This window comes from Mastigoproctus giganteus, chromosome 12 (genome assembly GCF_048544385.1).
Source record: "Mastigoproctus giganteus isolate SK-2022 chromosome 12, ASM4854438v1, whole genome shotgun sequence".
NCBI lineage: Eukaryota > Metazoa > Arthropoda > Arachnida > Uropygi > Thelyphonidae > Mastigoproctus > Mastigoproctus giganteus.
Genome location: NC_143586.1, coordinates 153,363,580 through 153,387,953, shown reverse-complemented (window position 1 = coordinate 153,387,953; position 24,374 = coordinate 153,363,580). Strand labels below are relative to the sequence as shown.

General features: G+C 36.8%; 1 protein-coding gene across 1 annotated transcript in view; it reads left to right on the top strand.

The window, feature by feature from the left end:
* The window catches only part of PolD1 (DNA polymerase delta 1, catalytic subunit), a 154,424-nt gene that overhangs the window by 64,641 nt on the left and 65,409 nt on the right, over positions 1-24,374 (top strand). Inside the window, exons 8-10 of the mRNA XM_090386737.1 lie at positions 4,815-4,925; positions 10,613-10,804; positions 13,143-13,456. Coding sequence (XP_090242863.1) covers positions 4,815-4,925; positions 10,613-10,804; positions 13,143-13,456 — 617 coding nt within the window. The remainder of the gene's footprint in view (positions 1-4,814; positions 4,926-10,612; positions 10,805-13,142; positions 13,457-24,374) is intronic.

The following is a 24,374-nucleotide window of genomic DNA, read 5'->3' as shown; positions in this document are numbered from 1 at the left end:
TCGCCTTTACGGAAGCAATAACCCTTCCCTTTACCCCTAATGGTAGTTACCTCTTTGAGTAAATCCCACTTCAGCACACTGTGATCACTGCCACCTAGTGGTTCATTTATCTGCAGATTTTAATGCATGAAGAATCACTGCTGATAATCAAATCAAGAGTATTACTCCCTCTAGTTGTCTCCCGAACATGCTGATGTAGAAAACAATCATCCAATAAATCCACAAAAGCCCTGCTAGTGTGTGAGTGACCAGCCCCCAAATTCCAGTCAATATCTGGGAAATTAAAATCTCCCATTATAAGACTCTCTGATTTACTGGCCCACTTTATTTCTCTGTACAGTTTCTTATTATACTCATCAGAGTCATTAGGCCTATAGCACACTCCTACTCTCAATTTTGATCTCCCAATGCTTACGTCACACCAAACTGACTCAACACTGCACTGTCCAGCGATGTCGACTGGCTTCACTTCCTTGGTTTTTATGTGTTTCTTAACTAATAGCATAACCCCTCCCCCCTTCCTATCCTGTCTATCCTTTCTGTAGACGTTGTACTCCCCAAATTGCAGTTCTGCATCCCTTATATCTGTGTGACACCACGTCTCTGATATCCCAACAATATCTGCCTTTGATGTTTTGAGCAATACCTCAAATTCGTCAAATTTATTTACTAAACTCCTAGCATTGGTGTACACGCAAGTATACCTGCACCTGTTTCTATTCTTAGCTACCCTAACACAACCCATGTGTTTACTTGTACCGCAATGGCTCCCAGCAGTCTCTGAAATATCATGCATCTTGTTTTTCAGGCTTCTGCTCATTCTAATAGAAGGAGTGCAAGAATCTCTTTCACCTCTGCCAGTGGCTACTGTCAATCTATTGGTCTTTGTCTCCCCCCAAGCTAGCAGTTTTCCGACCCACCTAACACTGCCTCGATAGCATCAGCAAATATTCTTGCACCCTTTCTATTTAAGTGTATCCCATCCCTGTAGAAGCAATCTCTCCTGTTAACAAGTACAGTCCAGGCTGAAAAAAATTCTACCCCTTGAGCCTTTCACAATCTTTCCAGGGCCGAATTGATCGACAAGGCTCTCATCATATACTCCCTCCTATCTTGTCTGGGCAGAATTGTAGACACTTTCAAATTCAACCCTAATTCTCGGCTTTTGTTCAACAGTAATGCTGCTGCTCATCAAGTCAAACACTGACTTCAACCTTGTCATCATAGATTGCTCTAAATTTGTATCATCTCTGTGATCTGGTGTCATCTTCCCAGGTAATACTGTGTCTGAGAAGGTTTCCAATGAATGCATCATATACATAACATAGTTGCTATAAAGTTGGTCTTGGATCATATTAGAGATTACAATTACCAACAGTGCAGGATCTCTTAAGTGCATTACAGGCTTTGTCTGGTATGAGATATAATTCCCATCCAGTGCTGTCAGGTTCAGCAAATGTTACATTCTCTTTCAGAATGTTTTTACGTCCATTTCTCCTGTATACCAAGCCACATTTGGAATCAGCGATAATGAACTGGCAGACATTGCAACCAAGTCAGCACAACCTCTGAACAGTCATAGCCTGTGAATGGCAACAATTATGGCACAGACAGGGCACAATCCAGCTGTATCAAATTAAGCCTGTAATCCAACATGGCAGCCTAGTCTGCACAGTAATCGTAGAGAGGAAGTTGTTCTTGCTCACCTCCACATGTCATCTCACCCATTCATATCTGCTTAGGGTTGATTACCCCCTATCTGTGATAACCGCAACAAATTTTTATGATTTGTCATATTGTGTCAGTGTCCATGATATAGGCACGAATGTATTTTATATTTTATACTTTTAGTCATCTGACTGAGCCTTATACACTTAATCAGATTTTATATGATGATGACCATGTGCCTTCTGTTTTTACCTGAAATCTGTAAACCTGCTCAGTTTTATTTAAAATATACTTTATACTCATATATCTTTTATATCTGCCCATATATTTTTATCTTTATACACCCCATAAATTCCCTTAAACATAGCAACCTGTCATTGTAGTTCACCAAAACCTTGCTTTACTTATATTTCATTTATTAATTGTTAGTGAAATTGCACAGATAAAGAAAGAGGAGGTTGTGATAATTCTGAAAATGAGAGATTTTCAATTGCTGCAGATGTTAGTAATCAAAATTTCAAGCTTTATCCCAATTTTGGCAACCTTTTTGTAATTAAAAAAAAAAAAAAAAAAAGTCAAATCAGAATCATCTTGTCCTCAGTGTCAGGATTGAAAAGTGATTCTACAGGGTATTGGTATCTTCTTCTGAACATCCTGAAAACACATGGAATTCCTTCAAATAAACTGTCTGACACTTATTGTTGATATAGTAGGCCTTGTGTGTTATAGAAGGAACTGCATGCCTTCCTGTGAGAGCATGAATAATTAGTGGAAATTTTACTACTATCCATAAAGAAGTGCTAAAAGGAAAGAAAGATTTAAACAGTTTTAACTGATGCATGCCACAGAAAGTAAAAAAAAATTGAAAGTTACATACATTAGTTGTCTTTGGTTAAATGTGAAACTAGACTGGTAGAATGGCAATCTTTGATAAGGCTGTTTAAAAAAAGAGGTTAGAAAGAGCTAAAGGCAATATGAGCACTTTTGAGAGTTACCAAATTAAAAAGTACAACAAGCAATCACTAATGAGTGACCCTGATTCATGTTCAAATCCGGTTTTTGAAAGAAGTCGTTGATGAACTAAGAAAAAGAACTTCTAATTGCAGACTTCCAGTAAAAGCGATCCTAAACAGGCCAAGAAAGCTGATAATTCTAGGCATGTTGTCCTCACTTGAGCAGAAAGTCCATTCTTGTTTCTCTCTTCTGACTTGAATAAACCAATTTTGTTTGTTCCTTTTAAGTGTTATGTCAATGTTCAAAAATCTGAACAAGCAAATAGCTCTTCAATCCAAGGTACCTCAAATCCATATACTGAGGTCATTACTCCTAGATATATTGAAGAATGTAATGTGCCAATTTATTTACCAGCAGTTTAAAATCTTTCTCTTTTATTCTGAAAATTGATTATCATAGCAGACTAAACTAGAAGGATGATTCTGATTTAGATATATGCATTTCTACTGCCAAGGTCACGGAAAGTGGAAACAATAGGAGATTTTCTTTAGCTAGTTCATTGAAGAAGTACTTTATGGTTGCATGTAACTACAGGATGCACAAGTTTCCATTGAAAAATGTTTTTAAAAATGCTGATTTAGAATGAATTTCATCAATTGGCAGTGTGTTTTTTCAAATGTGAAAGTTTTTGTAGATAAGTTTTCAGTACTTCTTGTCATTAAAGATAAAAAGATAGGTGAAGCAACAGCAGTTCTGTCTGCTTCAGTGAAGGAACCTACCAGATGCTATTAAGAAAGCATTAATAATGAGTGGTCCTTGGTTTTGGTACTGACAATTGCACAAGGAAGCATGAAATATAATAAATTATCCCAAGTCATGCTTGGCATTTTCATAGCAGTGCTTAATGCAAGAGAATATTCAGCAGGAGAAAAACAAAACTGAGTTAAGATCTCCTCTTTCAGTGAAGCTATGGAAATGCTTCTGACAACTAAGTACACTGACCAGGCTAGCCAGGTGGGTAAAGTGCCTACCTGGCAACCCAAAGGTCATGGGTTCTAATCCTGCCTCGGGCTTGGATCAGAGTAAAAATGCAAAAACTTTAGGAGGTGCATTATGGCCACAGAAGCCAATACGCCAACAACTAACAAAAAAAAAAAAAAAAAAAACCATCTAAGTACAGAGCAGGACTATAGCTATGAACAAAATTTTGATACAGTTCCCTTGAAGAGGGCAAAAAATCTAACAAGTTCCAATATTATGAGACCCTACTCTAACTGATGGGACAAAATGTCCCCACTCAGGTGTTTTGATGGACGAAACCAACAAAATGGCAAGGTTTTTTTACAACAAATTGTACAAACCAGCCAAGACGACTGATACCACCCAAGAAAGTGGTGCAGTCTCCCCCAGCTAAACAGGAACAAAATCTGTGTTGATCAGTCATACTTCCCTTTATGCAGTATATTTTTTGTGAATCCAGTAATCTGAATTCACAAAATCAAACTGTCCAGTGAGGAAGAGGAAATTACATAACTGATCTTAATAATACCAAAATTCTGGCAAGAGAAAGATAAATTACAAAGGCTTCCATATTTAACAAAACAAAAGTCTATCATTAAACAGAAACCTCTTCACAACTAATAGGCAGTAGCCATAATGACATTGCTGAATGTGGGTTAGAGATTTCAGTACTCACAGCTGGACCCATTTATTGCCCACATTACAGAAATCACATAAATTTTAATACCTACTTGAAATAGCTTGTTTGAAAGATTTTCTATTTATACAGCTTTGTTTATAACAGAAATTATTATTAACATATGAACTTGAAAGAGTTGCAGTGCTATTTTTTTTACTTCTGTTCCACTGCACTTATCATTTTATTCTATTTCTTACATAGTAATTTTAGTCTTTATTCACTTTTATACTCAGCTGCTACTTTTTCCCCTCTAAACTCACTCTGTATATTCATTGCACCAGAGTAAAATTTTATTGTAAGCAGATTTTATTTGAGCTGTTAACAAAAATATATATATATATTTGTGTATCTATATATATATATATATATATATATATATTTGTGTGTGTGTGTATATATATATATATATATATATATATATATATATATAAAAATAATAATAAATTCATAAATTCTCTTATAACATTATAACATAACTCTTATAACTTTGCAGGTTCTACTTCGAGATTATAAGTTGAGGTCCTATACCCTTAATGCTGTTAGTTTTCATTTTTTGCAAGAACAGAAAGAAGATGTGCAGCATTCTATTATCACAGATTTGCAGGTACATTTTAAAAGCATTTTGTTTTCTGAGGCATGCTCAGAATAGCTTCAATTGTCTTATTTGTCAAAACTAGCAAATAGTAACTGTTATATTTAGGGATTATAAAACACACGCATGAAAGATTCTGTGTTAATTTTCATCATCATGAAAATCTCATATCTAGTAGGTGCATAAAAATTATTCATTATTATTATGTACTGTGACAGTACAGATCAGTACTATCTGAAGGCAGTCTGTTAGTCCAGAAGGAAAATTAGCATTTCCTGTTAATTTTTCATTTGGACAAGTAAAGATGTATTTACCATTTACCTTTATTCATTCTCTTCCTTTTTTATGCTAAATCTTTAGCCTAGCTAGCATAAGCTGTTTTTTCTATTGCCTGCCTGTTTCCATCAGTCCAACTATCTCTTGACTTAACTCTACACTTATTATTCTTCATTTTTGTTTTGAATATCTGTTTAGCTAATATCCCTTTTCCATGCCAATGTAACTGCCCTTCTTTTGAATGGAATCTACAAGCCCGAGAGAAGTTATGGGAGCATTGCCACAGATGTGGGATTTTATTCTGTGGTAAGGTGGGTTTTGAGATTTGTACAGAGTAAGTAGCTGTTTATAAGAAAAGTAACCCAGCCCAGAGAACAAAAGAGAAAACCCAATTTTTTAGATGCAGAGAAAGCAATATTTATGACGTGCTTATGCCAAAAAATTTAGAAGTCAGGGTAATCCCTAATAGAGATGTGTGATTTTGTCTAGAAATCTGAGTGTCATTGAAGATAAGCTGGGAGCGGAAGAATCCTTTTTGTGAGATATAAGATGGTATTGAGTTTTAAAAGAATTGAAATTAACTAAGTTATCTTTGCCCATCGGCAAATGACTTTGATATCAGCATTTAAGGAATCGGTAAGGTTCATTGATATGATCTGAGGAGACATCTGGTTATCAGCAGTGATTATTCGTGCATTAAGAATTTTCAGATAAAGAAACCACTGGGTGGTAGTGATCACAGTGTACTGCTGTGGGATTTACTTAAAAACTTAACTACCACCAGGTGTAAAGGGAAGGGTTTTTGCTTTCATAGAGCTGACTACAGAGGTTTCAGACAGTTATTAAATTCTGTACAGTGGGACCAACTGATGATGATGTTACAAACAGCAACTTCTAAATGGGAAGCATTCAAGGAAGTAATCGTGGAAGCTTTTAGGCTTTTCATATTGATTAAGAAATACTGTTCAAGGTTTAGGCCTAAATAGATGTGAGATGAACTAATGAGACTTGTGGCAGAGAAGAAAAATGCATGGATGCATATAAATTATCAGGTAACACAGAAGCATATGGTATATATAAGCTAGTCTGTTATCAAGTCACAAAGGAGGGTAGGCAAGCAAAGGCATATTACGAGAAATCTTTGGCAAAGGATGCTAAGAAAAATAGCAAGAATTTCTTTAGTTATATAAACTCTAGAAGGAAGGGAATGAATCAGATTGGTCCACTTGATATCAGTGGTTTCTACTGTTGATGATCCTGCTCAGATAGTTGAAAACCTGAATGAGTATTTTGCATCTACATTCACACGGGAGGAGTTATTAAGAGAGGAGAATTCCAGAAGTTTATCAAACTGTAACAGGAAATTAAATGATTTTGTAATACCTGAGAGCAAAGTGAAGGAGAAATTGTTGAAGTTCAACATAAGAAAGACACCCGGGGTAGATGGAATCCATCCAGTTATATTAAAGGAGACAGCAAAAGAAGTTAGCAAACCCTTAGCCATAATTATGAGAGCATCCTGGGACTCAGGGTAAGTCCCCATGAACTGGAGATGTGTAAATATATCCTCAATTCACAAAGGGGGATCTAAGAGTGACACGAGTAATTACAGACCAGTTAGTTTAACTTCAGTTCCAGGGAAAATAATGGAGTCACTTGTTAAAGATTCATTGCAGGATCATCTAGACAAGACTGCAGTAATAATTCAGACACAGCATGGGTTTTTTAAGGGGAAGTCTTGTCTGACCAATTTGATTGGAACCTATGATGTGTTTACAAAGGAACTGGATGCAAAAAATAATTTTGATATCATATACTTGGATTTCAGGAAAGCTTTTGACACTGTTGTGCCTGGAAGACTACTGTACAAGTCGGAGTAGTATGGTATTAAGGATAATTTGCTACAATGGATAAAAGGGTGGTTGAGTGGGAGAAGACAGAGAGTGATAATCAAGGGATGCTGCTCTTCATGGACTGATGTTATTAGTGGAGTCCCCAGGGTTTGATGTTGGGCCCACTGTTGTTTTGTATATTTATCAATGATACTGATGAAGGTATATCAAGCTTAATGTCAAAGTTGCAGATGATACAAAAGCTGGATGCGGTGTTAATGACAGTAATGGTGGTGTGCTGCTGCAACAGGATCTGGAAAAGTTGGGCTGAGACGTGACAACTGAAGTTCAACATTGACAAATGCAAAGTACTGCATATGGGCAGAAGTAACTCCAGAGAAACTTACCAACTGTGTGGTTACTGCATGTAGGGTATTAGAAAATGAAAAAGACCTGGGAGTAATTGTGCAGTCAGATATGAAATTTTCAGAGCAATGCAGACAGGCTGCCAGGGCAGGTCATGGGGTATTGTCAATGATGTACAGGGATTTTGCTAGTAGGGAAAAGGATGTGATTATCCCTTTATATAAAGCAGTGTCAGACTACTCCTTGACTACTGCGTACATGTCTGGAGCCCTCATTTTAAGAAGGATGTAGATTTGCTTGAGCAAGTACAGAGAAGGGCAACAAGTTTAGTGTGAGGGGAATGAAGGGGTGGTCTCACCAAGAAAGGCTTAAGTTCTGCAAATTGAAGCGTCTGGAAACTAAACACCTGTGAGGTGATCTGATTGAGGTGTATCAGGCCTTGAATGGGTTGAGCAGGCTCAAATTTGATGAGATCCTTCCTCTTGCTCAGATTATGAACCTGAGGGGGCATTAATTCGATTTGAGGAAAGACAGTTATAGAATAGATGTGCAGAAATTTGCCTTTAGCCAGCAGGTTGTTGATTGCTGGAACAAACTTCCATCTGTTGTTGTTGTGGAAGTTGATAGTTTAAATAAATCCAAGGAGGAACTGGAGAAACATTTAGAGGGAATGGATGTGTGATATATGAAAATGAACAATCTCTCAGATCATCCCATTTTGCATTCTTATAGCACCAAACAACACGAGACTGAGAACGGCTATGAGAGAAAAGCTTTCTCTCAAAGCCATCACCAAGTTGTGATCTGAGATGTCTAGAGGACCATTCACCTTAACCCTGTACTTCGAAGGGTTGTTTGTGGGAAAAAGATCAAAAGTGTTGGCTATGTAGTAAGGATTCTCCGGTATTCTGGAAAGAAAATGAACAATCTCTGCAAGGTCATTAGTAATTGCAAATGCCTGAACATCTCAACCAGCTGGGTTCAGACGAAAACTGGCTTCAGTTTTCTTGTGACTTGAAAACTGAGGCCAGCTGGAGTTGTGAATATTAAAATTGCTAAGGAAAATAAGATCATTTAGGAAAGTTGTACTGAAGAAAGTTGAGTGATTAGTGGAATTGGAATATCAACAGAGGCAACAGAAGGATTTGAATGGGCTAGAGATTTCAAGCCAGAGGAGATTCCAAATTACTAAGTTTCTGACAGGGAACATCAGAGCAGACATATGCACAAGTGTCATTGACACTTGTGCATGTATCTAAACATATGAAGATTAGACTAAAAATTTGAAGCGAAAGGAATCATACAGCAAATAATTAGGACAACTTAGATGTGCAGTGGTTGAATCAACTGATAATTGGGTTCTGTCAGAAAAAGTATATGGACTTGCATTTCACATTATTCCAAACAGTAGGCTAAATCATGTAATTGTATGATCTGTAAATATTATTTTATTATTATTATTATTTTATTTATTAGATATTATGCTGTTAAGATATTATTTTAGTGAATAGTCCTTGGTACAGTTAAGATTAATATACAGTAAACCCTCGATTTAATGGATCCCTATATAACGGATTGGACAAATAATAATACAGTAATGTACATATTAATCTCGACCATATTATTTTTTTTTAGGTTATACAAAACTTCAATGTTATTAAAAATTAATAATAATTATCTATTTCCATTATTGTTTTGATAATTACCTACATTTATTTTTATAATCAAATTGAGGAAATTGTTTTTTATTCTTTCTGAAAACGTGTTCAAATAGCTGTTTTCCCAGATTACAGATAAGAGCAGGTGGTGACTTGCGAGCTGAATGTGACTCACGACACTAAACTGCAGGTCTACCGACTCGCTTTGTTTCGGTCTCAGTCTACCTCAAGCTATCGTGTGGTCAGGTTGTATACAGAGTGTTTCTGTAATTTCTGAATTGTGACTTTATTAAATAATTTTGTAATCCTTACAATTTAAAATGGCATCAAGTGATAAAGGAGTTAAAAGAAAGCGTGTTAACTTAAATGTGGTTCAGCAATTAGAGCTAATTGAGAAATTAGAATAAGGCGTCTCAATAGCATGTGTATGTGAAATTTACAGCGTAAAGAAACAAACTGATATTTGTAATTCAAAGGCAAATTGCAACATTTCATATTTACAACAGAATATTACGTATTCTTTATTATAATTTAATAATTTTTTATTGTACAGTACTGTATATTGTATTAAAATTATTATTGCATTAAAATTTTTAATTGCATTAAAAACAATAAAACATGTCCCCCTCCCCCAGGTTACATTTGATTTAACGGACTTTTGGCATTAACAGACACTCCTTCTCCCCTATTAGTCTGTTAAATCGAGGGTTTACTGTATTTAAATATTTAATGTCAAACTAAGAACTTTTCATTGGTATAGAACATTCAGGATCTAGATGGAAACTCAAGAAAGGAAGTTCTTTCCCCCTTCACTATTTCTTTTTTAAGTTGTCAGGTTTATCTAAATCTTGAATTATCCTTTAGTTGTCTCTTTTGCTGCTTATTAACAACTACAGTTAATTCTTATCTTCAGTTGTTTGGTTTGTGATGGGCAACTATTACTGTGTGTTTATTACAGGTCATTATGAAGTTAAAATATACAGTGAAGGATTTAGTAATAATGATGATAAGTTGGCGATATGTATATGTTTTCATCATGATTCCCAGCTGCAGAGAATCGTTCTGAAGAAGGGGGTGGAGTAAAAAAACAAAACTTCAGGCAGAAATATATTCATTATCATATTAATAAATTCATACATTACATGATTGATTGACATTTCAGCCTTTTATAAACTGTTAACATTTTAATAATTTGCCTTTTCTTCTTGCATAATTAACTTTCATATTTAAAAAAAAATTGTAGCATACCATTTTAAGAGGTAAATGAATAATCTTTGTATATGAGAGGTTTCGATACTTGCAGTTGATCATATGGAAAAGGGAGCCAGTTTGAGTTACAAACATTTATAAAGATGTTTTAAAAACACTTGGATTATATATATACATATATAAAAAGAGAAAACTTTAAAAGTAGCAATTTTTTAATACAGGATGTCCCAAAATGAATATACCACAAAAAAAAATTAAATGTCTTGACTGGTAATTGAGGTACTGAAATAAGTTTTATATGAATACAAGCATTAGATGTGTAGGAGATTTTAGTTTATTTTTGTTTTTTCTTGACTAGAATGGTAACGAGCAAACACGAAGGAGGCTAGCTGTGTATTGTTTGAAAGATGCCATGTTACCTCTTAGACTTTTGGAAAAATTAATGTGTGTCATCAACCACATGGAAATGGCTCGTGTTACTGGAGTACCTTTATCATATCTTCTTACTAGAGGTCAGCAGATAAAAGTAGTTTCTCAGCTTCTTCGAAAGGTGAGTTTTTTGCAAAGATATTTTCTTATTAATTTGAATTTTGGTACTGATGAAGGTGTTCTTAACAGAAACATTTTTTGCTGTTGCAAATAGCATCTTTATACTATACAATTCATGTTTGTATAGATGTGAAAATAAATTAATGGTGGTATTCCAAATATTTACCATGGAGAAGTTGTTACTTTAAGTTTGTCAGGTTTTTAAGAATATTAACTCAAATGATTCTTCACATCTTGGAAATGAGCAATATTAATTCTTTTATTGCCTTGATTATCCAACATTAATTAAATTAAATTAAATTAATGTCAGAAATCAAACCTGATTTTTTAAAGAAAAAATATCCTGTACATCTATTTTTATGTATCATATAATTCAATTTCATCAACTTCTGGATCTGAATTTCAGAGAATTTCTTCAATTTCAGTTTTTTTATGCAAATATTGGACAACATGGCTGACAGGTATGATATCCTCCTTTTCAAAGCTATTTTCATGCTGCCATCTATTAAAACTGTGGCACTGTTAGGTGGACAGGGCATATTTTGTTCCTATTTTGACCTATGCTGCTGAGATGTGGAGGATGAATAAAAGGATGAATAAAAACACCAGAATCCAAGCAATGGAAATGAAGGTGTTATGGACTATGCTAGCCAAAGCTAGAAGAGACAAAATTAGAAATGTTGACATTAGAATGAATTTGGAAATAAAAAATTTGAGGGAGAACATGATTACATCACATTTGCGACGGTTTGGATACATGAAGAGAATGAACTCGAACAGAGTACCAAGAAGAATGTTTGAGATGAAAATGGACAAGATGAAGCCAAGAAGAAGACTCCGGAAAAGATGGAGAGAGAGAGAGAGATCAGATTAGAGAAAATGTAGAAACGAAGGGAATTCAGTGGGAAAGAATGATAGAAGATAAGATCTGGGAAGATAGAAAAAGATGGAAGGCTTTGATTCACCTGACCCAATCCTAGGTTGGAACAATGAGGAAGATACAGATACTATTAGGTGGAAGCACAGATAAGAAGATGGCAGCATGTAGTGGAGAAATTTCAGAACAATTAGAAATACTTGAAATGACCTTTGAAATCGCAGATCTATACGCTTACTTATGAAGGGGTAAATAATATCACATGATTAGTGTACAGTGATTTAACTGAATTAAATGATCACCTTAGATATTTACCATCTGTAAACAAGATTTATAAATGATGACATCTGCCATTATGTTTAGTCTTATCATATCAATTTTTAATGAGTTATTTGTTATACGAGGTGTTTCAAAATTGCACAGAACAAGTGTAGGATTATACATATAAAAATAAGAAAATAATTCTATATTCCTATAAATCTGTCTCAAAAGTGTTTACTTCTGAGATATTGAAGCTTAATTATAAATTACAAAACTGTGTAAAACAGCAAAACATTTTTACATTCAGATTTATGCCATAAAATATGATTGTGTAAAATGAACTTTAAATTGTACAGAAACACATTGGTGTGTATGTTTTTCATGTACCTACACGAATTGTACCACTGGATTGTGAAGAGGTAGAATTGCAGAGTATGTACTAGCAGTGTGAACTCTGTTACTTGAGTTTCAGATTCCATGACAACTACTGCACTGTTTACAGAATGTCATTTGTTAAACTGATAGTTTTAATTTGCAGTGGAGTTCATAAAAATTCTGTGGATGCTCTTCACAAAATTTGAAATTTTTTGGAAGAAATATTCCAAAAAATTTCAAATTCAAGAAGTATTATATTAAATTGTAAAATGTTGCTGCTGTGGAGAGATAATTTAAAGAAACAGCTACTTTGAAACTGTTACAAATAAATATCGATAGAGGGAGATTTTAATGAACTTCAAATGTTGAAGAGCAAGTACTCCATGTTGTAAGTACTTAAATCCTTAAGGTAGTTATATAAACAAACAATGGAACTTGGAAGGAGAAATTCTCTTTCACCAATATTGGCATGAAATATTCATGTCGGCTTTCTAAGTCAAGTGCCTCTTTATGTTGCCTTATTTGAAGAGTTATGCTTTGCATCACTTCATGCTCTTTCAAGATTTGCATTTTGAAACGAGCTTCTCAACATTGAAAACTTTATTGCGGTAACATTTTATTTATCATTGTTGTGTTTTTTTATGATGCAAAAAATGTTATTCCTTAAAATATTACTAATTATCAAATTTTAGAGTTGGAAAAATATTAAGAATCAATTTTCAGGTAACTTAAAGTTAGGTTTTGTGTGCCTAGGTGTATTTAATCAATAACTATTGAGAATTTGTAAAGTTTTGTTAGAAAGAATTTATAACATTATTTCTTTTAGACTGTAGAGTACGATTATGTTATTCCAACAATGAAAAGTGAAGTGGGAGATGATTACACTGGTGCTACTGTAATTGAGCCAATCAAGGGTTATTATAGCGATCCAATAGCTACTCTCGACTTTTCTTCCCTTTATCCTTCCATCATGATGGCCCATAATCTCTGCTATACAACACTTTTAACACCATATTCAAAAGACCAGATGCAAGAAAATGAATACATCAAAACCCCTTCAGATAACTATTTTGTGAAGAGTTTTTTAAGAAAAGGACTCTTGCCAGAAATTCTGGAGAATCTGTTAGCAGCTAGGAAGAAGTAAGTGCAAATGCTAATTAACAAAATAGAAAAATATATTAAATCAAATAAAAAAATATGGAGATTAGGTTAACTAAAAATACAAAAAAAAAATTATTATTTTTTGTATTTTTATTATATTTTAGATATTGATTTTTCAAGTGCTACTTTTTTATATTTAAGAGGCTCCGTTCTGGAGACCTCTTAATTGAAACCAAAACTGACAGGCAGTCTGAGCAGCTACTCCGTGCAACATCAATCGGAGGAGTACCCATAACAGTGACACCACATAGAACACTCAATTCATCGAGAGGTGTCATTTCGGAATGGGACCTTCTCGATGTAACCAAGGAGGAAATCTGCTTAGAATTGAAACCACAGGGAGTTATTGCCGTGAAGAGAATTAGTGCGTGTAGGGATGGGAAACTTGTTAAAACCAGGAGCATTATCCTGACTTTTAACTCGCCCAAACCTCCTGATGAGATTAAAGCTGGCTACATCAGCTGTCCAGTACGTCCATATGTTCCAAATCCTTGACGGTGTTTTAAATGCCAGAAATATGGACATTCTCAAATGGCCTGCCGTGGAGTCCTTGCATGCGCTCGATGTGGTGCAAAGGACCACGAGACAACAGCATGTTCAGCCGCAAAACCCACCTGCATTAATTGTGAGGGAGAACATCCAGCCTACTCACGAGCATGCCAGAGGTGGAAAGAAGAAAAAGAAATTCAACGGCTGAAGGCAGAGCTAAACATATCGTACCAGGAGGCAAAGAAAGCGGTTAAACCTCCCAACATCAACAAACCTACCTACGCCCAGAAGGTAGCAGGGAGATGCTCCATTGGAACTCAGACAGACATGTCCATCCCTCCAAAAGAATCATTTACTCCCATCGCATGATATCTTTTAAGCTGCCAAAAACCTGCACAGAAAGACCAATCAGCTGCCACTCCTATATCGGTACCTCCTAATGCTCCACAAGTAACAAAAGCAATTGCGAAAGAAAAGAATAAGAAAGGTGAAGTACCCCCTAGTACCCAAGAAAACATGGATGTTGAGCAGAAGGAGGTACCGGAAGATTCAGTTTTGGAGCTCTTTGCTGAGGAGGAAATGGATACTGGTCAGCATCCGTACTTCCCCAGGAAGGATAAAGCCAAAACTGAAAAAGGTAAGCTCTCAGCACCTCGGAAGCCGCCTGATGGACCCACCAAGCCAAAATAATGGCTAAATTTCTACAGTGGAACTGTCGTGGATTCCACCGAAACAATGATGACATCAAGGCCCTTCTGCAAAAGCATGAGCCAGTTTGCTTTTGCTTACAAGAGACATACCTGAAGGCAAATGAAAACCCTTCGCTTCGGAACACTACTATCATTCGGAAGGACAGAATTGGGGATGGACCTGCTCATGGGGGTGTTGCTATAATTCTAGGCAACCATACCCCATATCAAACTATTGCGCTCACAACTAACATAGAAGCGGTAGCGGTTCGCCTTACTGTAGGGTTCTTAATAACAGTCTGCTCAGTTTATTTGCCATCTGGGGCGGATATCTCCCAGAGAGACCTTGATGATCTCATTGTGCAGCTGCCTACTCCTGTCTTACTCCTGGGCGATTTCAATGGACATAACACCCTGTGGGGTAGTGCAAACGTTAATGGAAGGGGACGTGTCATAGAGCATATGCTCAATGACAATGACCTATCCCTTCTAAATGTGGGAACTAACACCTTTTTTCACATGCCTACCTGTACGTTCTCTGCTGTTGACCTCTCTATATGCTCCCCATCTCTCCTTCCTTCAATCACTTGGAAGGTAGAGGAGAATCTTTATGGAAGTGATCACTTCCCTGTGATAACCAGCCTACTTAAAGTGACGCCATGTTCACCTTTTAGGTTACCACGATGGAAGATTGATCAGGCTGACTGGAACACCTTTCAACACCTGGTAGAGTTTAACATCAGTACAGTCATTTGGGAGCCTATCAATGACGCAGTGGCGTACATCACAGAAAGCATTGTCCATGCAGCTGCAGCTACAATTCCGAAAACATCTACCCGGTTTCCACCATTTTCAAAATCTTGGTGGAATACTGAATGCACAGCAGCAAAAAAGGCACAAAATAAAGCTTGGGGGATATTCCGACGATATCCTATATTCGCCATTACCCAGTCAACCAGCAGTAAAGCTATATGGGACAAAATCCGGAAAATGAAGGGTAAATATACACGCACCCTTCATCGGTCCTGGAGTATAATGGATGCGTTATTGCAGACCCAACTGCAATAGCCAATGTACTTGGGGAGACCTTCACTTCCATCTCATCAACATCTGCTTACTCCCCAGAATTTCTGGTCTGGAAAGAGAAATTTGAAAAGCAGCCAATTAACTTTAAATCTAAAAGGTCACATCCCTCTAACGGGCCTTTTACCACGGAAGAGTTAGAAACAGCTCTAACTCTTACCAAGGCAAGTGCTGCTGGACCAGATCTAATCCATTATGATATGATCAAACATCTGTCTGCAAAATCCATGGACCAACTGCTTTTTCTATATAACAGAATATTTCAAGAACAGCAGTTTCCGGATTCCTGCCATAAGGCAATCGTGCTTGCCTTTCCTAAGCCAGGAAAGGATCCTAAAATCCCAACGAACTACCGTCCTATTGCTCTGACTAGCTGTCTGTGCAAAATTCTGGAGAGAATGGTCAATGCCCGTCTTATATGGTATTTGGAGTCTAATGGGTTCCTCTCCAGATTTCAGTGCGGCTTCCGTAGGAATAGGTCAACTTTGGACCATTTAATCAGGCTCGAAACTTCCATTCGAGATGCCTTTTTAAAACAAGAACACCTGGTGTCAGTGTTCTTCGATATGGAAAAAGCGTATGATACAACTTGGAGATTTGGAATTTTAAAAGACCTCTACAGTATTGGCCTTAGAGGTAATCTCCCCAATTTTATTAAAAACTTTTTATGTCACCGTTCTTCCAAGTCCATGTAGGATCTACTCTCTCTCGCTCTTTTAGACAAGAGGAGGGAGTACCTCAAGGATCTGTTTTAAGTGTTACGCTTTTTGCCATTAAAGTGAATTCCATCACAGAACAACTTCGTTCAGCTGTAAACTGTGCCCTCTATGTTGACGATTTTAGCATATTCTGTCATTCCTGCAACATGAGGGTAATTGAGAGGCAACTGCAATGTGCCATTGACCATTTGAACTCGTGGGCAACGAATAACGGGTTCAAGTTTCCTGCACAAAAGACTGTTTGCATGCATTTTTGCAGAAAACGCAATCTTCACCCTGAACCTGAACTGAGGCTTGGACAAAATGCTATCCCAGTAGTACCTGAGACTAGATTTTTGGGGCTTATATTTGATAAAAAGCTGACCTTTCTAGAACACATCTGTCAACTACGTGCGAAGTGCACGAAAGGTTTGAATATCCTACGTGCAATCTCCTCACATTCTTGGGGCGCTGACCGATGTACCCTTTTGCGCCTCTATCATGCACTCATATGATCTAAGTTAGATTACGGGTGCCAGGTATACGCATCCGCTAGACTCAGCGTACTCCGATGGCTGGATCCCATCCACCATCAGGCGATCCGTACTGCCACTGGAGCATTTCAAACTTCTCCTGTCCATAGCCTCTATGTCGAAGCGAATGAGCCCTCGTTATCGCTTCGCAGGAAACAGTTGTCTCTACAGTATGCTTTGAAACTGAAATCCCTGCCAGACCATCCGACGTGGACACCCGTTTTTGAGCCACGTTGGGAAAATCTGTACAACATTCGTCAGACTGCCAATCAACCATTCGGTATTCGTATCCAAAGGCTACTCAACGATTTGAACATCACATTAGACAATGTTGCCCCATCACCAGGGCAACCTTTTCCACCCTGGCATGCTTGTGTCCCAAACTGCAACTTCTCCCTTAACAATTGGAGAAAGGACAATACTTCGTCCACCGTCTACCTGCAGCTCTTTTTAGCTGATCGCTCTGAACATGCTGACTTCTTGCCCATCTACACAGATGGCTCGAGGTCAGAAATGTCTGTTGGATCTGCAGCTGTTTTCCCAGATACCACGGTATCTGAGCAGATCTCCAACGAATGCAGTGTGTTCACTGCAGAGCTGCATGCGGTTGAGCTAGCCTTAGATCGTATACGAACCACCCACCACAAAAAATATATTATATATACCGATTCTCTGAGTTCATTGCAGGCTTTATCATCGATGAGGTTCAACCCTCACCCTGTCCTGACCCGGATACAGCAGAAGCTGCATTTTCTTGCACAATTCAAATTTGATGTTCGTTTCTGCTGGATCCCAGGCCACATTGGGATCTCAGGAAATGATTTGGCAGACACTGCAGCCAAATCAGCAAACCTATTTAACTCTTGCCTGTTAGTCCCCTATACAGACTACAGGCCGGTAATTCGAAAGAAACTGGTATCCCAATGGCAACACTCATGGCATGGACAGATTACAAACAAGTTATATGAGATTAAGTTTGTAATTGAATATTGGCAGTCTAGTCTGCGCAGGAACCGAAAAGAGGAAGTTGTTCTATCTCGACTCCGCATAGGACATTGTCACTTGACACACTGCTATTTGCTGAGGGCAGACGATCATCCTATGTGCAGAAATTGTGACACCATTTTAACAGTCCGTCATATTTTAATTGAATGTCCGTCCTTTTATAATGACTGCCGTTTATGTTTTAGCCATCTGTCTGAACCTTATACACTCAGACAGGTTTTATCGGACAATGAAAACGTGTCAGCTATTTTTAAGTTTTTACAACTTATTAATCTAAATAATTCTATCTAAAATATTTTTATCGTTTTATGCTATATGAACGTTTTATATCGTATATTATTTTACAATAATATACAAATAATTTTAATTTTATAGTTTTATATTCTACATCCTTTTGACTTGCCGCATTATAGCCTTAGATGCTAATGCGCCATAAAACCCTAAAACAAACAAACAAACAATCCTAAATTACCTTTGAACTTTCCATCTGATCAGTGATTGCCAATATGGATTCTGTTGGTGTCAGTCCGCTGTGGTATTTTGGTTTACATTACCCACCTCGATAAATTAAATGGAAGAGTTAGGTGAAACAAAATTGCTGTTGACATTTCCAAGGATTTTGATTATATTTGGCTATTCTAATATAAAGTAAAATAAAGCTCTTCTAATCAAGCTTCCACCTTATAGACTGTGGACTTTTTTGTGATTGTTTTTCTCAGTGACTACTCACTGTGGGTGATGATAAATGGCTCTCTGTCTTTTGACTTTTCCACTAATGCTGCTGTTCCCCCATGGTTCAGTTCTCTCTCTCTCCACTATTTTCCTCTTGTATATTAATGACTTTCTTCCACTGACTGGAAATCCTATCCATAATTTTGCTGATGATAGCACGTCGTATCCACCTTCCAGTTTGAGAAACTTTGCCCTGCACAAACAGCTGCAACTTCTCAAATATCCACTACCAGTTCATTAAGTGCCGATCTCCAGATAATTCTCCATTGTATCAAAGAAAACGTAGTTAATTTCAGTCCTTCTAAATGCATGGTACTGCATATGGATAGCAGTAATCCCAGAACAATGTACCAACTGTGCGGTACTACACGCAGAATAGTGGAAAATGAAAAGGACCTGGGTATAATTGTGCAGTCAGATGTGAAGTTCTCTAAGCAGTGCAGACAGGCTGCCAGGACATCTCGTGGGATTTTGTCAATGAGATACAGGATTTTTGCTAGCAGGAATAATGAGGTGATTATCCCATTGGATTAGGCAATGGTCAGGCCACATCTTGTACTGCATACAGATCTGGAGACCTCATTTGAGGAAGGATGTGGATCTGTTGGAAGGAGTGTAGAGAAGAGCAAGCAGATTAATGAGGGGAACAAAGAGGTGTTCTTACCAAGAAAGGCTTCAGTTTTGCAGATTGCAGCATTTGGAGAGTACAGACCTGCGAGGTGCTAAGGATTCTTCCTCTTGCTCAGACTATGCACATGAGGGGGCATAAATTGGAATTGAGGAAGGATGTTGCAGAATAAAATTTGTTATTTAATGTGCTGGTTTTCTTTGCTTAAAATTTTAATTTTAGTTGAGTTTGAAAGACAGGAAGGAATTGTGAATTTTGTGTTTCTGGAGAAGAAATTGAAAAATTGTCCCCCAAATCATAATAAAAATGTTGAAAGAATATTTAATTTTGACATTTCCACATAAAATAATTCAAAATTACTATACTTGGCCATGATCCACTCAGCCACAATTTTTCTCAAATTGTATCTGAGAAAATTTAATCTACTGTCAATCACACTAAACACTATTTATATTTTCTTTAAAAATTGGTTTTAATCAGGCATAAAATGTAGCTAAAATTTTAGATACAAGTCAATTGCAATATGCTACATTCTTATCTTGAACAGCCTTAGTACTTTTATTGGTTAAACCCAGGTTTAAAAGGTTGAGATTTTAGTGTGTAATATGGAATAAAGGATTTCATCCATGCGACAATAATTTCACTGGCACAATATGAACAGTCATTAGAATTGGAAGATTTAAAACATTAATCCTGCTAAGGAAAAGAGGAATAGAAATCATACAGATCATCCTAGTTAGCGTTCCTGTAATGACAAATGATATTGTGCTGAGAATAATCATCACAGTGAGGTACTGAGTGTTCACTAACATTGGCTGTGTATTTTGGAGGGTTGCTGGCGAGGAAAAGATGATAAAGTGTCAGGCATGTGGTTGAGATTGATTGATATTCTGGTAAGGGCATTTGTATTCATCAAAGCCTCAGCACCTTGGCCAGCTGGGTCTATGTAACTAGAAAACTGAAGCCACCTGAAGTTGCAAATATTAAAATTACCAAGGAAAATTACCTCACTCTTAGGAAACTTAGATTGTAGAAAGTAGAGTTACAAAGAAAGGAAGTCAAAAAGTTCTGAATGGTTTGTGTAATTTAGAGAATGATACAGAGGTAACAAATGAATTAGACCAAATGGGATAAAGAGAATTTTAGCCTAATGTTCCAGATTAGGAAATCACTGATCAGGAATGTCATAGTGGACATAAGGCAAATGGTATAAGACTAGGGAGTGAATTGAGGATAGGGAAGGAATAAAAGTGAATAAATTCACTCCCTAGCCTTATACCATTTGCCTGCTCTAAATTATTTTTACATATTCTATTAAATTCTACAAATTATATTCACCAAATTTCTATTTGCATTTTCTACCTGAATTTGTACTCAGTTAATTTTCTTACAATATACACCTAGTTTTAATTTACCTTAATTATTTTATACAACATACACTGCATTAGGACTACCTTGTCCATACTTTGTAAGAGTTATACTGCTTTCGACCCCACTTAATTTATTATTAAATTTCTTCTCTTACATAGTTATGGACAAGTATAGAAATGCAATCCTTGATGCATGATTAGGTGTAGTCCCCCCTGATGAAATACCTAATTATGTATCAGTATTTACTTTTGCTAATATCAGATTTATTTGCATATTTGCTGTACCCCTTTTGAATTATAGCCAAATTTATCCACCCTTATCTGATGCTAGCTACCATTACTTTAATTTATTTATCGTTTTGACTTAATCAGTGTTTCTTTACAGGTCATTCCTCTCTATAATTTTACCTAATTCATCATAACTTATAGGATATTGACATTCTTTTTCCCTTTTCATTTTTTTCTTTTTCCCTACATTTTCTCATATTTCTGCTATCCTTTTCCTTTTGGAATGATTTTGGTTGCAGAAATGTATTCTAATTTTGTTTTATTGTTTCTCACTGTACTTGTGGGTGGGTATTGCTAACTCTTTGCTAGTTTTGAATTGTAATGGGCTTAAAACTTAATTTAGCTTTTGTCTAGACATGATTTTCTTGTTTCCTGTTCACCTAACGTTAGGATTCAGGAAATAGAATTGGTTTGTTAATGTCTCCCCACTTGTATTGTGGGATGGTCTAAAGCTAGAGCCAATGTACATATTGTTATTATTGTTTATGGTTGACTGATATTTGGTCTTAAGTTTAGATTAAGTATCTGTTCACTGATCTTTCTTAAATTTGTTGTACTTTCTTACTATATGTTACTCATTCTTCTAGAGGATGCCTTTTTCTTCTTCCCCTACTTTCTATCTCTATGTCCCCTTCCCCTCTGCTCCCATACTTCTCATTCTATTACCCATTTTCCTTTTCATAAAATACCGAATACTTTGTATTTTTTACTTTCTCTTCTCTCTTCTATTTCAGGGGATATCTATTTCTTCTTCCCCTTATCTTCTATCCAACTTTCCCTTCCAATTCCCATACTTCTCATTTTTATATTCACTTCCTTTCCCTAAAACACCTTGGGGCTCCCAGGCTTGCCTGATAGTAAGAGTTTCAGTTTAAAAACAGTCCCTGGCACGCCTCCTCGTGGCCAAGGTTGTGAGTTAGAGGGCAGGGAACTAGGTGTCCCCTGGCCGCAAAGTCGCCAGGTGCTGGCACTCAACATAACAATACACATACTTACATATATACACTTGTCGGCCTTGACCTTTTGCCTTTTCAAATGCTACTGCACTGCAGTATATAGGGGGAACCTGGAGACTGCAATTAAAACAAACACACCTTGACACCTTGACCTATCCTTTTCCTTTTAGCTTTTGGCATCGTGTGTAACTTGCACTTACATCTTCACACCTAACTATCATATTTATTAAAACATACATATATAAACTTATGTATCCTTTTCTGCTGCTTTACACGCTCTGGTGCATTTGTCATATCTAATTTATTTTATTTTTATCTTTCCACTACTATTACTTCTATATATATATATGAAGTTATGTAGAAGAATATAAGAAATATAAAAAAGAGAAAGTGTGACAGAACACATTAATGCCATCAAATTTATGATTGTACATTACATCTGTCTGTATATAACAATTTTTTAGTTAATTATAACACTAGATAAATTGGAGAATTTAGCATAAAAGTATTAGGGGTGAAAACTATACTCATTAGTTCGAAGGGCCAAGCCTTTAGGTAGCCTAAGTTGGACTTCTTTGTTGTACCCTATAAATAAACACATAGAATATAATAAAATAAAAATAAAATGAAATAGTAAAATTAAAATGATAATATAGCTAATTATAGATATACAGATGCATTGAATGGAACTTTAACTAGGGCTAACTCCACTCAATATATCCCATCAATAATTAGCCGAGGCCATTTGTTTCTGCTTGCCATTTGCCATTTCTATGTTCATATATACTGAGAATTTACTGTAAATATGTAATAAAATTGGCTTAATTACTTTAATATATCTTAAATTTAGCAGAAACCTGGCAGAATAACCACTAGCCCAAACATAAACAGATAGCCTCAGCTAATTATTGATGGGTTATAGTTAATGTTCCATTCAATGTATCCATATATCTATAATTAGCTATATTATCATTTTAATTTTACTATTTTACTATTTCATTTTATTTTTATTTTATTTTATTATATTCTGTGTGTTTATTTATAGGGTACAACAAAGAATTCCAACTTAGGTTACCTAAATACTTGGCCCTTTGAACTAATGAGTATAGTTTTCACCCTAAGACTTTTATGCTAAATTCTCCAATTTATCTAGTTGGTATTATAATTAACTAAAAAATTGTTATATATATATATACACACACATCGGCACTGAATTATGACCACCCTTATGAAAAGTGAATGCAGCCTGTTGACCACGTGAGGTACGAGACTGCGCAGTTAGTCGACCTACGTAGCATAGATAAGGTGTCAGTAGATAGTAAAATTCCGAGTGTGATGGGTAAAAGGAAGGATTTATCGGACTTTTATAAAGGACAGATTATGGGAGCTCAACGAGCTGGTGCCTCGATTTCCCAAACGGCTGAACTGGTGGGGTGCTTGAGAGCCACCGTAGTTAAAGTGTACCAGGACTGGCGTCAAAATGGTCAAACAACGATCCGACAGCAGAACTACAAAGGTCAGCGAAAGGTTGATGTTAGAGGTGAGTGTCAGGTCCGATGACTCGTGCACAGGCGAACAGGCACAGCACTGTTCAAAAGTTGGCTACCCAATACAACATAGGTCAACCCGGAACAATATCTGTCATGACCATGCGTCACACATATGGGCTGTACCAGCAGACGACCCCCCCCCCCTGCATCCTCTCCTAACCAAGGTTCATCGGCATAAAAGACTTGCCTGGTGCAAAGAGCATGCAAGTTGGACACTAGAAGACTGGAAGAAGGTGTGCTGGTCGGATGAATCATGATGAATGAATTATTTACTCCACACTGTGGATGGTGATGTACAGATTTGGCGTCAACAGCATGAGGCTCTTGATCTGTCATGCATGGTACCAAAAGTTCAGGCCTGTATGGTGTGGAGCATGTTTCATTGGCAGAACTTGGACCCCTGGTGCATGTGGAACAGCGTATCACTGCTCTCTGCTATCGTCAACTGCTTGTTAACTGTGTACACCCTGCTATGTTACTCTTTTTCCCGAATGGCGATGGTGTCTTCCAAGATGACAGTGCGCCAAGCCATCAGGCACTTGTTGTGCAGGAATGGTTTGAGGAACACACAGACTTCCAGCATATCGATGAGCCTCCGAACTCCCCCCGATAACAGTCCCGTAGAGCACTTGTGGGACACTATGGAAAGGCATATCAGTCATCTGGATACACCAATCACCTCCATACCTGCATTGCTGACCGCATTACACACAGCTTGGTTGGCCATACCTCCTGAATGCTTCTGACACGTTGAACCAATGCCACGTCGGATAGCTGCTCTACTGAGGGCAACAGGAGGACCTATGAAGTATTAGGTAGGTGGTCATAATTCAGTGATCACTCAGTGTACACACACACAAAATTTCTTTCTGGATA